At 44.0% G+C, this 16,999-nt stretch overlaps 1 protein-coding gene across 1 annotated transcript; it reads right to left on the bottom strand.

Annotated features, from left to right (window-relative positions):
• Positions 1–223: 223 nt before the first annotated feature.
• On the bottom strand, positions 224–15,344 carry LOC106597204 (opsin-3). The gene is made up of 3 exons (XM_082973051.1): positions 14,688–15,344; positions 796–1,124; positions 224–262 (listed from the first exon to the last, which is right to left on the bottom strand). The coding sequence occupies exons 1-3, from the start codon at positions 15,058–15,060 to the stop codon at positions 224–226; spliced, it is 741 nt and encodes a 246-aa protein (XP_082829177.1). The 5' UTR covers positions 15,061–15,344.
• Positions 15,345–16,999: the final 1,655 nt, after the last annotated feature.

Raw genomic sequence — 16,999 nt, 5'->3', positions numbered from 1 at the left:
CCAAAGACAAGCACTTTATTAGATTGGGGAATTCAACGCTGTCAGATACTCTGCTTTATTGGTCAAGTACCTGCCTGACAGGGAATACTTTGAGAAGAAATAACATTTAAAAAAGAAAGGAGGGAGGGAGGGATCTGCTTATTAAAAGAATGGAACGTGGTTATTATTCATGGCTGCATGTCACTCCTCATGGTTGTTGAAGAGCCGCTGAGTGTTTATCATTTTAAGACATGATGCACTGACAGTTGAGCAAGATGTACTCCTGGGAAAAAATCAGAGCGGGGCGAGATACACTGAGTGAGAGAGACCTCCCGGGAGCGACAACGCTGCCTTTACAGCTTGTCTGCTCATATTTCCCCGGTCAGAGATGAGTGTGGAAGTGAAAACAGGACTTGCTGTAGTTCATCATGATTTAGCGTGTTGGAAGTATCGTAACATACGTAATGGTTGCAGGCTAGACACAATTGTGGTTTATTCCATATACTGTATTTAACTGCTGAACTTGGTTGAATTTTTTTTAAAGACATTTTAAGACAGATGGTAAAGTTCCTGCAACAATAAAGTCACTGCAAAAATACCCCACAGTGTGTATCGTTCTAAGTAAGGAGGGGGAGGTCTAGAAAGGGCCACAATGGTGATAACATACAGTATGTCTCTGTATCTGCAACTCAGCACTGCTGAGAAATAGTCCATGCATTTAATAGTGTGCACTGTAACACAGTTATGTGTGCAATAGCCACTGTTTTATGAGTTAATTCATGAATTTAAGAAAACAAGTGTTGTTGTCCTACTCACCTGTTTGATTGCATGCATCAGTTTAGCATAGCAGTAGACTATGACCAGGAAGGGGACGATGAGGCAGAAAACAAAGAGCGAGATGATGTACGAGACATTGTTGGCGCTCTTGGCCATCCAGTCCACGGAACAGGTGGTGCCGGGCCCCTCGGGGCCGTAGCGGCTCCAGCCGAAGAGCGGTGGCAGGGTCCACATCAGTGAGTAGACCCAGGAGAAAGCGATGCCCAAGGCTACCTTCCGGTAGTTGGTGGAGTCGGCCTCGGTTGGACCCATCATGGTAGTGTAACGCTCGTAGGAGAGCACGGCAAGGGAGATGAGGGACACGATTCCTTGGAACCAAAACACAGACACGTGCTCAGAATATGTTGAACAGGGCCAATACAGGAGTTCATACAGGGGGGTCAAGACAACATCACAGACAACACTCCTGACTTCAAACATATGGTTTACCTTTGAGGTGTTTGAACAAAAGGCAGACTAAACAGTGGGAGTACTTATACAGTTAAGTAATAAAGCAGAAGGTGGTGTGGTATATTTTATTTATTTAACTAGGCAAGTCAGTTAAGAACAAATTCTTACTTACAATGACAGCCTAGGAACAGTGGGTTAACTGCCTTGTTCAGGGGCAGAACGACAGATTTTTACCTTGTCAGCTCAGGGATTCAATCCAGCAACCTTTTGGTTACAGGCCCAACTCTCAAAGCACTAGGCTACCTGCCACCCCACAGCTAAGGCCTGTTCTTATCTCACCACAAACCCCCAAGGTAAATTATTGCTATTATAAACTGGTTACCAATGTAATTAGAGCAGTAAAAAGTACATGTTTTGTACAGACCGTGGTATACGGTCTGTCAGCCAATCAGCATTCAGGGTTCGAACCACCTACTGTAGTTTGTAATAGACAATATAACGCTTGAGTGTATGCTGGCTTCCAACTGTAATGCATTCATTTAGGTTGCTATTACTTTGCAAAGAGAGATTTCAATGTACTATAGAAAATGAGGGCCCATTATACCCGTGATGATTTATATTTTATTTTATTTAACTCGGCAAGTCAATTAAGAACAAATTCTTATTTATAATGATGGCCTACCGGGGAACAGTGGGTTAACTGCCTTGTTCAGGGGCAGAACGACAGATTTTTACCTTGCCAACTCGGGGATTCGATCCAGAAACTTTTCAGTTATTGGTCCAACGCTCCAACCACTAGGCTACCAGCCACCAAATTGATGACACAAAACCTGTCCATGCACATACTTTCTGCAACTGCACCCCGAAACCTGACCCCCGTCATCTTCTTTATCTTGTTTGTCATTTACTTTGAAGTGAAAATGATCCATGAGGATGTCCTTCACGGAAATTGATTTCCAATAGCAGTGAAGCAGACACAACCAGTCCTCTAATTAAAAAATATGGACTAGACCATTTTTGCTGTATAGTTCTCCTCAGCTTATAAAGGCAATGGGGGATAATGTACTTGGGCTGTGGCAGCGCAGGTTGGTTCACAGTATTAATAAATTACATTCATGCCTGAGTACATGTGTAATATACAGCTGTTGACTATCTGAGTCGCAGGCAAAGCTCTGAGATTTTAGTCACATGTTTACCTCATACTGTACGATCACGGCTGCTACATTGTGGGTTTGCTTGCTACATTGTGGGTTTGCTTGCTACATTGTGGGTTTTCTTGCTACATTGTGGGTTTTCTTGCTACATTGTGGGTTTGCTTGCTACATTGTGGGTTTGCTTGCTACATTGTGGGTTTGCTTGCTACATTGTGGGATTGCTTGCTACATTGTGGGTTTGCTTGTTACATTGTGGGTTTTCTTGCTACATTGTGGGTTTGCTTGCTACATTGTGGGTTTGCTTGCTACATTGTGGGTTTGCTTGCTACATTGTGGGTTTGCTTGCTACATTGTGGGTTTGCTTGTTACATTGTGGGTTTTCTTGCTACATTGTGGGTTTGCTTGCTACATTGTGGGTTTGCTTGCTACATTGTGGGTTTGCTTGCTACATTGTGGGTTGTCTTGCTACATTGTGGGTTTGCTTGCTACAATGAGGCTATCAATTAAAACTTGGTATGTTTTCATTGATACTCTTGATCCATCTGGGCTGGTGAGATTTGTGGATTGATGAGTTCTGAAATTGCAATATATATATATATATATATATATATGAAACCAATTTATACTTACAGTATCTCATGGTTTCTATACATAGACTCCATTAAAAATAAAGTGCCCAGTATCTTCTCCGTGCACTGACCCCAGGACCCCAGTGATATCTAACATCTAATCAAACAACAAACCATCTAATCAAACAACAAACCATCTAATAAAACAACAAACCTTCTAATCAAACAACAAACCTTCTAATCAAACAACAAACCATATCATCAAACAACAAACCATCTAATAAAACAACAAACCATCTAATAAAACAACAAACCATCTAATAAAACTACAACCCATCTAATAAAATAACAAACCTTCTAATCAAACAACAAACCATCTAATCAAACTACAACCCATCTAATCAAACTACAACCCATCTAATCAAACTACAACCCATCTAATCAAACAACAAACCACCTAATCAAACAACAAACCATCTAATCAAGCTGATGCTCTGCTGATGGAGAGCTGTATACAGCCAATCAAATTACTCAAATCAAATAGAATTACTCTAAAATAATTTGTGTTTTATCCATGACTCACACAGAGTGAATAGTGAATATTAAATCTAATATTCCGGTCATTATGTGGAGGAACCAACCCGGCGTCTGTCCTTGGCCCTCAGGGCATAACGCAAATCCTATTTAAGGTTAATTTGGACTTTTTGTAAATAGGTTATGTTGGTTGGCAAAGCAGATGCCTCTGCCCAAGATTGGGCCAGCTCGCTAGCATGTAATTGACATGGGACTGATTATTCAAAATAGGGCCTTATGGAGTGGGACACCAACTCGTAGGACTTCACATCTTTTCTTCTTAAACTAGGACCCCGGTGTAATCAGAGAGGCCAGCTTAATCTAATAAACTCAAAATAAATGTGATCTGAAATGTTTTTAAATGAACTTAATAAGATTAAATTCATTTGAGCAGTTCCCCCGTCTTGGGGTAATTCCTCATGCATTGTGTTTGTTTTTCACCCAAAAAATTGAATAAAGTAAATGTTCTGGTATTATACGGTTTGTCCCACACAAGATGGAATGATACCTACATTTGTCAAATATTTGTTGCCATCATTTCTGATATCCATTTTGGCCAATAACTAAACATCTGGAGATCTTTAATCAGTGCAATGTTTTCAGACAAGTTTCCCTATCAAATAGATACTTGAGAGCTCACCACATTTCACCACAACTGTTTTGCAAAAGGTTTTCATGCATACAAATCTATAGTTTAACCCAAGTCTGTATGGGTTCATATTTGAAGATTAAGGCTGTACAAAATACATAACCTAGCGTCAGAATCTATTGTACCATAAGGAAAATATAATCAGGAAGAAAATGAATAGAGGCCCATTGTTAAAGTTTTGGACATAGAACTGAAATGCACAGTGCCTTCAGAAAGTATTCACACCTCTTGACTTTTGCCAAATTTTGTGTTTCAACTGATTTAATTGTAATTTTTTTGGTAACGATCTACACAAAGTACTCTGTAATGTCAAAGTGGAAGAAAAACTCTAACATTTGTAAACAATTTATGAAAAATTGAACACTAATATATCTTGATTCAATAAGTATTCAACACGCTGAGTCAATACATGTTTTTTAGACGTTCCTACCTTCAGCAATGCTTCGTGATCATGCAAACGTGATATCCGATGAAGGTAAGAACGTTTAAAAAGAGGAAGAAAGGCCAGCCTGCTAACTAAGCAAGAGGAGAAGAGTTGGACGGGCTAAATGGGAGGCCAGCCTGCTAACTAAGGAGGGGGAGAAGAGTTGGACTGGCTAAATGGGAGTTCGTGGCTGCTAACTAAGGAGGGGGAGAAGAGTTGGACTGGCTAAATGGGAGTTCGTGGCTGCTAACTAAGGAGGGGGAGAAGAGTTGGACTGGCTAAATGGGAGTTCGTGGCTGCTAACTAAGCAAGAGGAGAAGAGTTGGACTGGCTAAATGGGAGTTCGTGGCTGCTAACTAAGGAGGGGGAGAAGAGTTGGACTGGCTAAATAGGAGTTTGTGGCTGCTAACTAAGCAAGACACAGGAAAGATGTGACTATAATAATGTTTTCCAGTCTTTAACCTGCTGTGGTCTCAGGCCATTAAGTCGAGGCAGCAGGTTCTAAAGTCATTACGTCGAGGCAGCAGATTCTAAAGTCATTACAGACGTCACTTATCTAGAATAATGGCAGCTTAGGTCCAGGGGCAAGACTGATGTATGCAACATTCAACTGTTTAACAGATTCAAAAAATATTTTTAATAATCTTAATATGGCTAGCAGGGTTAGTCAATTCCATTTCAATTCCAACTAATTCAGAAAGTAAACCAAATTCAACATTTTCCTAATTGAAAAGGATTAAAGAGAATTGGAATTGAAATTTCAGTGTACTTCCTGAATTGTCTGGAAATGAAATGGAATTGACCCCAACCCTTAAAGCTGGGCAACTCACAACATCAACTAAAGGACGGTATTCAGACTTGAGATCTGCACGCTTAAAGCTAGAGTCTCTACTTGAAACTATAATAAAGCCGTCACCCCGCCTATGTTTTTGTCCCTGATCTGTTTCACCTGTCTTGTGCTGGTCTCCACCCTCCACCAGGTGTCTCCTATTTTTCCCCATTATCCCCTGTGTATTTAAACCTGCGTTTTCTGTTTGTCTGTTGCCAGTTCGACTTGTTTTGTCAGGTCTTACCAGCGTGTTTCCCATTTCTCAAGTTGTTGTTTTCTAGTCTTCCCGGTTCCGACCCTTCTGCCTGTCCTGACCTTGAGCCTGGCTGACGTTCTGTCCCTTATTGACTCTGCCTTGGATTACGAACCTCTCCCTGCCCTCAACCTTCACTTTGACTGCCCCTTTATTATAATAAATATTCTGAGAACCGCACTATCCGTCTCCTGTGACTGCATCTGGGTAATTTCCTGAGTCGTGCTAGTTTTGCTAAAAAAGCTGAGGGATAGGCCGGGAGAAATGTAACCACTCTCAAATTCATAGACAGAGCTATGGATGCGAGGACTGACCATCCATGATATAAAAATGATAGTTTTAAAGATGCACTATGCAGAAATCACTCCGCCATTTCCTGGTTGCTAAAATTCTAATTCCGTAGTTCGCCTAATTTCAGTTTATGTGACAAAACAAGCAAGTATGACATAGAGAATCATTGTACCCTCTAGACATGCTGTGAAATATATTTTCCATTAACAAAAATATAGCATTTTCAGCTGCTTGAAGCTGGTGTACAAAACCCGAAAGTAAACTAAAAAAATTAACTAAAGCATGGGAAACATAGAAATAGAGCACATAGAACAGATCTGCCGCTTCTTAGACTTGCTTTCAATGAGAATGACCATTTTACATTTACATTTTAGTCATTTAGCAGACGCTCTTATCCAGAGCGACTTACAGTAGTGAATGCATACATTTCATACATTTCATTATTATTTTTTTTACGTACTGGTCCCCCGTGGGACCGATCTATAACTCACATGTCTCTGTGAATTTGGTCGGGTCGCCCAAAAAAGTGACATATTGCAGCTTTAACCATCTTTTGGTGCTACTATGGTGTTTGTTTACATTTACATTGTTTACAAACATTGGAGTTAAACAAGCTTATATTTTAGGTTTTGATGGGGTGTGACAGTTGAACTAAGCTCATGAGTCATTTAGAAGTTATATTTTTGAAGAATCAATGGTTATATTATAATTAATTTAGAAGTCCAAAAATTGATGTAGCAACTAAGGATTCTAGCCTCAACACACATTTCTGCGGAAGTCTCCCATTGACATGAATTAATGATTTATGCAACATTCTGAGTGTTGCACGCTTACCTCAACTCTGAATTGGCTCTGATGTGAGAGGTTATCCCTGGTCAGTATTTGCTGTCACACAGCTAACAGTGTGGGTGCTGACGAGTGCAGACTTTTGCTTCACACTTTATCACGCATATCAAGATATTTATCTCTGATACCTAACATATAAAAAATGTTGTACATTATGTGTATACTTTATGTTTTGGTCCCCAAAAGTGATTATCTCTTATCAGCCAATGTATCACACATAGTGATGATGTAGGACACATAGTGATGATGTAGGACACATAATGATGATGTATGACACATAGTGATGATGTATGACACATAATGATGTATGACACATAGTGATGATGTATGACACATAGTGATGATGTATGACACATAATGATGATGTATGACACATAGTGATGATGTATGACACATAATGATGATGTATGACACATAGTGATGATGTATGACACATAGTGATGATGTAGGACACATTGTGATGATGTATGACACATAGTGATGATGTATGACACATAGTGATGATGTAGGACACATAATGATGATGTATGACACATACTGATGATGTAGGACACATAATGATGATGTATGACACATAGTGATGATGTATGACACATAGTGATGATGTATGACACATAGTGATGATGTAGGACACATAGTGATGATGTAGGACACATAGTGATGATGTATGACACATAGTGATGATGTATGACACATAGTGATGATGTAGGACACATAATGATGATGTAGGACACATAGTGATGATGTAGGACACATAGTGATGATGTATGACACATAGTGATGATGTATGACACATACTGATGATGTATGACACATAGTGATGATGTATGACACATAGTGATGATGTATGACACATAGTGATGATGTAGGACACATAGTGATGATGTATGACACATACTGATGATGTAGGACACATAGTGATGATGTAGGACACATAATGATGATGTATGACACATAGTGATGATGTATGACACATAGTGATGATGTAGGACACATAGTGATGATGTATGACACATAGTGATGATGTATGACACATAGTGATGATGTATGACACATAGTGATGATGTATGACACATAGTGATGATGTAGGACACATAATGATGATGTATGACACATACTGATGATGTAGGACACATAATGATGATGTATGACACATAGTGATGATGTATGACACATAGTGATGATGTATGACACATAGTGATGATGTAGGACACATAGTGATGATGTAGGACACATAGTGATGATGTAGGACACATAGTGATGATGTATGACACATAGTGATGATGTAGGACACATAGTGATGATGTAGGACACATAATGATGATGTAGGACACATAGTGATGATGTAGGACACATAGTGATGATGTATGACACATAGTGATGATGTATGACACATACTGATGATGTATGACACATAGTGATGATGTATGACACATAGTGATGATGTATGACACATAGTGATGATGTAGGACACATAGTGATGATGTATGACACATACTGATGATGTAGGACACATAGTGATGATGTAGGACACATAGTGATGATGTATGACACATACTGATGATGTATGACACATAGTGATGATGTAGGACACATAATGATGATGTATGACACATAGTGATGGTGTAGGACACATACTGATGATGTGTGACACATACTGATGATGTGTGACACATACTGATGATGTATGACACATACTGATGATGTATGACACATAGTGATGATGTATGACACATACTGATGATGTATGACACATATTGATGATGTATGACACACACTGATGATGTATGACATACCGATGATGTATGACACATAATGATGATGTATGACCCATACTGATGATATATGACATATACTGATGATGTATGACACATACTGGTGATGTATGACACATATTGATGATGTATGACACATATTGATGATGTATGACACATACTGATGATGTATGACACATATTGATGATGTATGACACATATTGATGATGTATGACACATACTGATGATGTATGACACATATTGATGATGTATGACACATATTGATGATGTATGACACATACAGATGATGTATGACACATACTGATAATGTATGACACATTGTTCCTCCTCTGAGTATTTTCCTGACAAGCCTGCATAAGACCAGTCTGAGTCCATAACACTGAAACAGAGAAATAATCACTTCAGCAGTGACTCTGTGACTTGTACAGTAATTCCTTAGCCACAGCTAATGGAATAAGGAGCCTTGTTGATGTCTGGTAGCAACAGTGCTTAGCAGCCACACTCCGTGCCTCAGATTCTGTCACAAGTGTCGTTAAGGACAGACCAAGGCGCAGCGGGTATCGTGCTCATCTTCTTTTTTATTACGAGTGAACACTTAAACAAAATAAACCAGCACCAAACAACAGTTCTGTAAGGACACAAGGACTATACGAAAAACAACCACCCACAAAACCCAAAGGAAAACAGGCTTCCAGTATGGCTTCCAATCAGAGACAACGAAAGACACCTGCCTCTGATTGGAAACCACACTCGGCCAAACCTGGAAAACAGAACATAGAAAATGAAAACTAGAACCAAAATCCCCTAGACCAAAAACCCCAAAACACACAAAACAAACACCCCCTGCCACGCCCTGACCATACTACAATGACAAAAGACCCCTTTACTGGTCAGGACGTGACAGTACCCCCCCCCCCCCCCCCCCCCCAAAGGTGCAGACCCCGACTGCACCTCAAAACAAAAAAAAACACAAAACAACCCCAAACCTAAAGGGAGGGAAGGGAGGGTGGCCACCGTCAATGACGGTCCCTGTGCTACACCCCCCTTCCCAATCCTCCCACTACGGAGGTGGCTGTGGCTCTGGCTCTGGGCGTAGCTCCCGTTCAGAAGACTCTAGGCTGCGCGGCATCGCTGGAGGCCCCCAGCTGAGAGGCGTCGCTGGAGGCCCCCGGCTGAGAGGCGTCGCAGGAGGCCCCCGCCTGAGAGGCGTCGCAGGAGGCCCCCGGCTGAGAGGCGTCGCAGGAGGCCCCGGGTTGAGCGGCGTCGCCGGAGGCCCCGGGCTGAGCGGCGTCGCCGGAGGCCCCGGGCTGAGCGGCGTCGCCGGAGGCCCCGGGCTGAGCGGCGTCGCCGGAGGCCCCGGGCTGAGAGGCGTCGCCGGAGGCCCCGGGCTGAGAGGCGTCGCCGGAGGCCCCGGGCTGAGAGGCGTCGCCGGAGGCCCCGGGCTGAGAGGCGTCGCCGGAGGCCCCGGCCTGAGAGGCGTCGCAGGAGGCCCCCGGCTGAGAGGCGTCGCAGGAGGCCCCGGGTTGAGCGGCGTCGCCGGAGGCCCCGGGCTGAGCGGCGTCGCCGGAGGCCCCGGGCTGAGCGGCGTCGCCGGAGGCCCCGGGCTGAGAGGCGTCGCCGGAGGCCCCGGGCTGAGAGGCGTCGCCGGAGGCCCCGGGCTGAGCGGCGTCGCCGGAGGCCCCGGGCTGAGCGGCGTCGCCGGAGGCCCCGGGCTGAGCGGCGTCGCCGGAGGCCCCGGGCTGAGAGGCGTCGCCGGAGGCCCCGGGCTGAGAGGCGTCGCCGGAGGCCCCGGGCTGAGAGGCGTCGCCGGAGGCCCCGGGCTGAGAGGCGTCGCCGGAGGCCCCGGCCTGAGAGGCGTCGCCGGAGGCCCCGGCCTGAGAGGCGTCGCAGGAGGCCCCCGGCTGAGAGGCGTCGCAGGAGGCCCCGGGTTGAGCGGCGTCGCCGGAGGCCCCGGGCTGAGCGGCGTCGCCGGAGGCCCCGGGCTGAGCGGCGTCGCCGGAGGCCCCGGGCTGAGAGGCGTCGCCGGAGGCCCCGGGCTGAGAGGCGTCGCCGGAGGCCCCGGGCTGAGAGGCGTCGCCGGAGGCCCCGGGCTGAGAGGCGTCGCCGGAGGCCCCGGCCTGAGAGGCGTCGCCGGAGGCCCCGGCCTGAGAGGCGTCGCCGGAGACTCCGGGCTGAGAAGCGTCACTGGTGGCTCCTGGCTGAGGAACGTCGCTGGAGGCTCCAGGCTGAGGAGCGTCACTGGAGGCCTCCTGCGTGGAGCTGGGACCGGTCTCCCCAGTTCCACGCAGGAGACTGGGTGCGCAGAGCGGGCACGGGGCACACTGGGCCGTGGAGGCGTATCGGCGGTCTAGAACTCAGGGCTGCCACACCCCGTCCTGGCTGAGTGGTCACTGTAGCCCGGCACGGGCGGAGCGCTGGCACAGGGCGAACTGGGCTGTGCTGGAGAGTGAGGGCTGCCGTGCGTAGAGCAGGCGCAGGGTAAGCTGGACCGAGGAGATGCACTGGTGGCCAGATGCGCTGCGCCGGCGCACCTCTCCCTGGCTGCCGGCCAACTCTCGCCCGGCAACACTGCGGAGCCCGTACTGACCGCACCGGACTGTGCGGGCGTATGGGCGACACCGTGCGCATTTCTGCGTAGCTCGGTGCTCTCCTCGTCACCCGCTCCCCATGGTAAGCACGGGGAGTTGGCTCAGGACTCCACCCTGACACTGCCCAACTCCCCGTGTGACCCCCCCAAAAAATGTTTGGGGCTGCCTCTCAGGCTCCTGTAGCTCCCTTAACTTCTCCTCCCAGAATCACCGTTCCGCCTCCCAAGTCCATTTGTCTCCACGCTTCTCCTGCTCCTTACCTCGCTGCTTGGTCTTCTTTAGTGTGCTCATCTTCTTTTTTATTACGAGTGAACACTTAAACAAAATAAACCAACGCCAAACAACAGTTCCGTAAGGACACAAGGACTATACGAAAAACAACCACCCACAAAACCCAATGGAAAACAGGCTGCCTAAGTATGGCTTCCAATCAGAGACAACGAAAGACACCTGCCTCTGATTGGAAACCACACTCGGCCAAACCTGGAAAACGGAACATAGAAAATGAAAACTAGAACCAAAATCCCCTAGACCAAAAACCCCAAAACACACAAAACAAACACCCCCTGCCACGCCCTGACCATACTACAATGGCAAAAGACCCCTTTACTGGTCAGGACGTGATAGATTCAGATGCCAAATACTTGTCAAAGAGTTTTAGTAAATTGGCTCCTTGCGGATCGCACTGTGGCTGTATTTATATTTGTTTCACTAATTGGTATTTTTTAATTGGAACAATCAGATCTGAAAAATATCTTATGTGAAAAGATCGGATCTGATTGCTCAAAAACTAAATTTGTACAAAATATATCCGAATTGGGCTGCCTGTGTAAACGCTGCCTGAGATACCATTTCAGAGGCTAATTTAAGTGATGCGAAACCACGAATATCTCTGAGATATAGTTGATAATCTAGAAAGCAATAAAGCGAGACTAAGAGACGTGCTTCAGTGTGTCTGAAATGATCACAATGAAATACCAAATCCCATCCAAAATTACTAATGCATCTCTGAGGAGCTGGTATGATGGTGTGTGGGCTTCCTTTCAATTTGGAGACATAAAACTCTTTGAGAAGAGAAAAAGTCAAGATTGTTCTGCGAGTATAAAACGTTTTAACAATGTCACAAAGAAACCACCAATGTAGCCTGAAGGGATGTACTAACAATGTTCCTATATCAAAGAAAGTTATAAATGTGTTCTGATACTGCCCACAACGCCACAGAAAAACACTTTTTTTTCGAGTTTCAGAAGAAAGCTGTTGAAGACAGGAGAACATCATTTTTCGAACTATATCAACTTTCTTTCTCATTTCCCAATAACAAATGAATTACTGCCTGCTGGAGTATCACTCAAAATCATTTTCATGAAAAACACATCTGTATATTCAACAGGCCAATAGTGATGGTTGTATTCTGTTGTTCACCGTGGCTCACTGCCACTACCTGGGAAGCATTTCTAGGCAAACCAGTGTGGGAAGACTTTTTAATGGAACATTTCATCTAAATTGGATGGCAAAAACTGGATTCATGATACAAAGTTGAATGTGCAATTTTGAGACTTTGAGCATTTTCCCCCCTGAATGTCTCTGCCTGCCCTGCATCGCTTCAGCACAAGGGACAGATGGAAAACCAACACGTGTATCTCTTTGTGACAGCATGTCGGACTGACAGTACAGCCTTTATCGTTGGTCATCACGAAAGGGACTGGGATTGGCTGTGATTTGGGGCAGCTAAAAACTGGTTTAGATGTGCCATACTGGATTGAAACATGACATGTATTTTCAAAATGGTGCCAATTGGTATGAATGCAGGTCTGGACAAATGAAAACTTGTATGCTGGTGGGTTTTTTAACGGAGACTATTAACGAGAGCTATAACTGCTCAATACTGTTGTATTAAGATAACAGAGAACCTGAGATGTTATTAAAAGAGAAGGTGAACAGGCTCTGATCTAGAACAACCTGAGTAGCCCCAAATACGGCCAGTTGAATTAAACTTGTGTTTATATCGGCAAACAGATTGCAGGAATAAAGATGATTCTTCCTGTACAGCCTATCGAGGCATGGTTGGATGGACTAATGCACTTTGGACAGTTTAATGTGCAAGGCAGCAAGAGAGTTGGGCTTTGGGGAGAGTTATGAGGATGCTCAACTCCAAACACAACTTTAAAAACCAACAACACAAAGAGGTCGACTGATATCTCTGAATAAGCCAGAATGGAGTATTTACATCAGCAGACAATTTATCTCATGAGACTAAGCCAGCATGGCACAGATCTAAATCAAATAATCAAGGGAAACTCCAGACATTTGTGAGGGAGTGAAACAGCATCACAGAACTGATAACATTGCACAATTCAGCTTGCTTGAAATCACATGACATTAAGTCAAGGGTATCCTGAATATCTGGTAAAAAGCGAACATATTACACAGCATGGTTTATCAGTAATTATAAACTGGCTGGTTGGAGCCCTGAATGCTGATTTGGCTGACAGATGTGGTATATCAGACCGTATACTGTACCACAGGTATGACAAAACATGTATTTTTAATGCTCTAATTACATTGGTTACCAGTTTATAATAGCAATAAGGCACCTCGGGGGTTTGTGATCCATGGCCAATATACCACGGCTAAGGGCTGTGTCCAGGCATTGGCCATATCCCACACACCCTCTGGTCGTATTGCTTACAGCTGATTGTGACTGAAGCTTTAGGTATCTTCTGAGCATTATAATGTTATATATGATTCTTGGCGAGGAGGCCTATGGTGAGTGAGTCTATTGTCGACTTTACAACATGTCTTGCACAGTCACCCAACAAAAATACAAGGTCGGTGAGAGTACATGACAGCGACCTGCCTGTGCCCTCAAATACCTTTTCGTTATCCTTTGAAGTCAACATATTTCATGGCAACTTTGATAGTAGCCTTCCTGACAGTCCCTGAAAACTACTAGAACACACTATAACATACAGTATAGGACTCACGATACGTTCGGAGGGGCGCTTTAAACAGTTATAATGACTAAACAAAATGTCTAAACGCGTTTTGCAAATATGACGAGTCCTTTAAATGTATATGGACGCCAGTGGACGGAAGATCCATTTGCATGTACTGTAGCCTATACTTACAATGATGAACAACATAATGCAGATTGATCGACCAGAGATATTTTTTTACTAGCCTGTTTTAAAAATGTGTATGACAAGTTATGATATTTCATTTATTTTGAATATTTTAGCTATCACAAATAAATGATTGACAGACTTCAGAAGGGATTTTGCGACAAGATTTCTGACCCATCATTAACCTCGACCTGCAAACCACAGTAAGAAGCCTATCGACGTGCAATTGTAATATTCAAATGAAATTATAAAATAATACTACCAAGCATAGGCTATCTATCCCCTCTTTACGCATTGTGCTGGCCAGATTCCAAAAGTGCACACCACATCTAGGGTAGACTAGCTCTTTTAAAACCACATTTTTAAACATAACCAAACATTAATGAAGCAAGGTTACAGTAGACTTACCTAATAATGAATTGGCAAAGCCGTACCATACACACCCACTTTCTCCTATGAGCCATCTTCCCTGTGTACTTGCGGCGAAACTGAACGGAGTTCCCACCACACACACCAGCAGGTCGCTGAATGAAATGTTAATCAGTAGCAAGTTGATAGGCGAGCGGAGCACCTTGTAACGGCAGAAGAGGACGAGAACCAGGAGGTTGTTGAGGAATCCGAAGGTACCAATAAAGCCCAAACACACAGAGACTATCAGGTTCCCGGTCGGGCTGAGAGTGGTGCGGGATAAATTGTGTTCCAGGTGCCTGTCTGCAGCACCCGTACAAAGCGCGCTATTGGCCCTCGTGCAGCCGCTGAAGCTCACGTTGGACACGATCATCGCAATCCGTTTTCGCTACACAAGTGCGCGCAGTGGATTGAACAAGAGCTAATTTGTGCTTGGCATTTTTAGGAAAGTTGAAAAATGTGGGGTTCTGAGTTGGCAAACAATATATTAAAGTTGATGGCAGAGTCACTTGTTTCTTTGAGGAATTTGTTTTCCAAAAGTGGATCAAAATAGGCTACGCGCTCTTTGGGAATATATAACTTTGTTTTCCAGTTCAGGGTTTAAACCAGCACAAAGTTTGACGGAGCTGTGCTCCACCGTGTGGTAGTCTATTTAAAATCCACACACACGGCTGGACTAGACTCCCTCAGTCAGTGTTTATATTGCTGTACCACTTTCACAGCTGACGTCTGCGCCGGTGAACATCACGTTCTCACAGGGTCTGTGCTATGCTATCCGGGATCCTTGGGACATTACAGGACAAGTGGGCTACAATAGGCTACACCTTCCATATGTTGCCGACTCTCAATTTATTTTGACTAAAACAACTTTTAGGCTAAGTGCAGTGATAGGCTCATGTTATTCTGTGCGGTAGTAAGCGACACACGTTCCTGTTGGATGCGTGCGCTGTCCATGGTCCTGCAGCCTGTGTGTCCTGAAGTCACTGCCAATTTGACGTCAAAGTTCATGAAATCGCCAACAATCAACAACAGTGCGGACAATTACAGAATCCCCTGAGAGAAGAGTCTTCTGTATCAGGCCAAGACTGTTCCTATTGTTTTACTTGCCTTTTCAGTGGTAGCACTTAATCACTTCTTAAAAGGTTAAATCAAATGTAAATCACTTATAGGCTACATACAGCCTGTGCCTGTTTTGTGCTTACTATTCAGTCTGTATTTGTTGTTAGGGGCCATTAATCATTTATCAGTAAAACAAAGTTAAAGTTGCAGATCCACTATAGTCGGTTCATTATCAGTAAGGTGTGTTTTATTGTCATAGTAGGTGATGGAGGATCTCAGACTGAGAAGATAGGACATTTCATACCATTTTTTGTTAGGATTAGAGCTCCTGTTCAGAGCTTTGATCTTAACAGAGCCTGTGTGGTTTAGGATATAGATGGGTGAAAGTAAAACATTGCCACAAACACTAGCACATACTTTTTGAGACTATTTCAATCGTTCCATTGTATACTGGAAAAGCTCCAAACTAACCTCAAGTATTTGCAAGTATTTTATATACAGTGCATTTGGAAAGTATTCAGAGCCCTTGACTTTTTCCACATTTTGTTATGTTACAGCCTTATTCTAAAATTGATTAAATAGTTTTTTCCTCATCAATCTACATGCAATACCCCATAATGACAAAGCAAAAGCAGGTATTTAGAATTTTGGTAAGAAGAATGCCTCTCTCCCCACAGGTGTGATTACTACCTCTGAGGATTTAGAGCTTGAGGTGGTCACCTCATACAAGTACTTGGGAGTATGGATAGACGTTACACTGTCCTTCTCTCAGCACATATCAAAGCTGCAGGCTAACGTTAAATCTAGACTTGGTTTCCTCTATCATAATCGCTCCTCTTTCACCCCAGCTGCCAAACTAACCCTGATTCAGATGACCATCCTACCCATGCTAGATTACGGAGATGAAATTTATAGATCGGCAGGTAAGGGTGCTCTCAAGTGGCTAGATGTTCTTTACCATTCGACCATCAGATTTGCCACCAATGCTCCTTATAGGCCACATCCCTGCACTCTATACTCTTCTGTAAACTGGTAATCTGTGTATACCCGTCGCAAGACCCACTGGTTGATGCTTATTTATAAAACCCTCTTAGGCCTCACTCCCCCCTGTCTGAGATACCTACTGCAGGCCTCATCCTCCACATACAACACCTGTCCTGCCAGTCGCATTCTGTTAAAGGTTCCCAAAGCACACACATCCCTGGGTCGCTCGTCTTTTCAGTTCGCTGCAGCTAGCGACTGGAACGAACTGC

The sequence above is a fragment of the Salmo salar genome, chromosome 03, assembly GCF_965601325.2.
Source record: "Salmo salar chromosome 03, fSalSal1, whole genome shotgun sequence".
In the NCBI taxonomy this organism is placed as follows: Eukaryota; Metazoa; Chordata; class Actinopteri; order Salmoniformes; family Salmonidae; genus Salmo; species Salmo salar.
The sequence above is the reverse complement of the archived record's forward strand: the minus strand, read 5'-3'. Positions and strand labels throughout refer to the sequence as shown.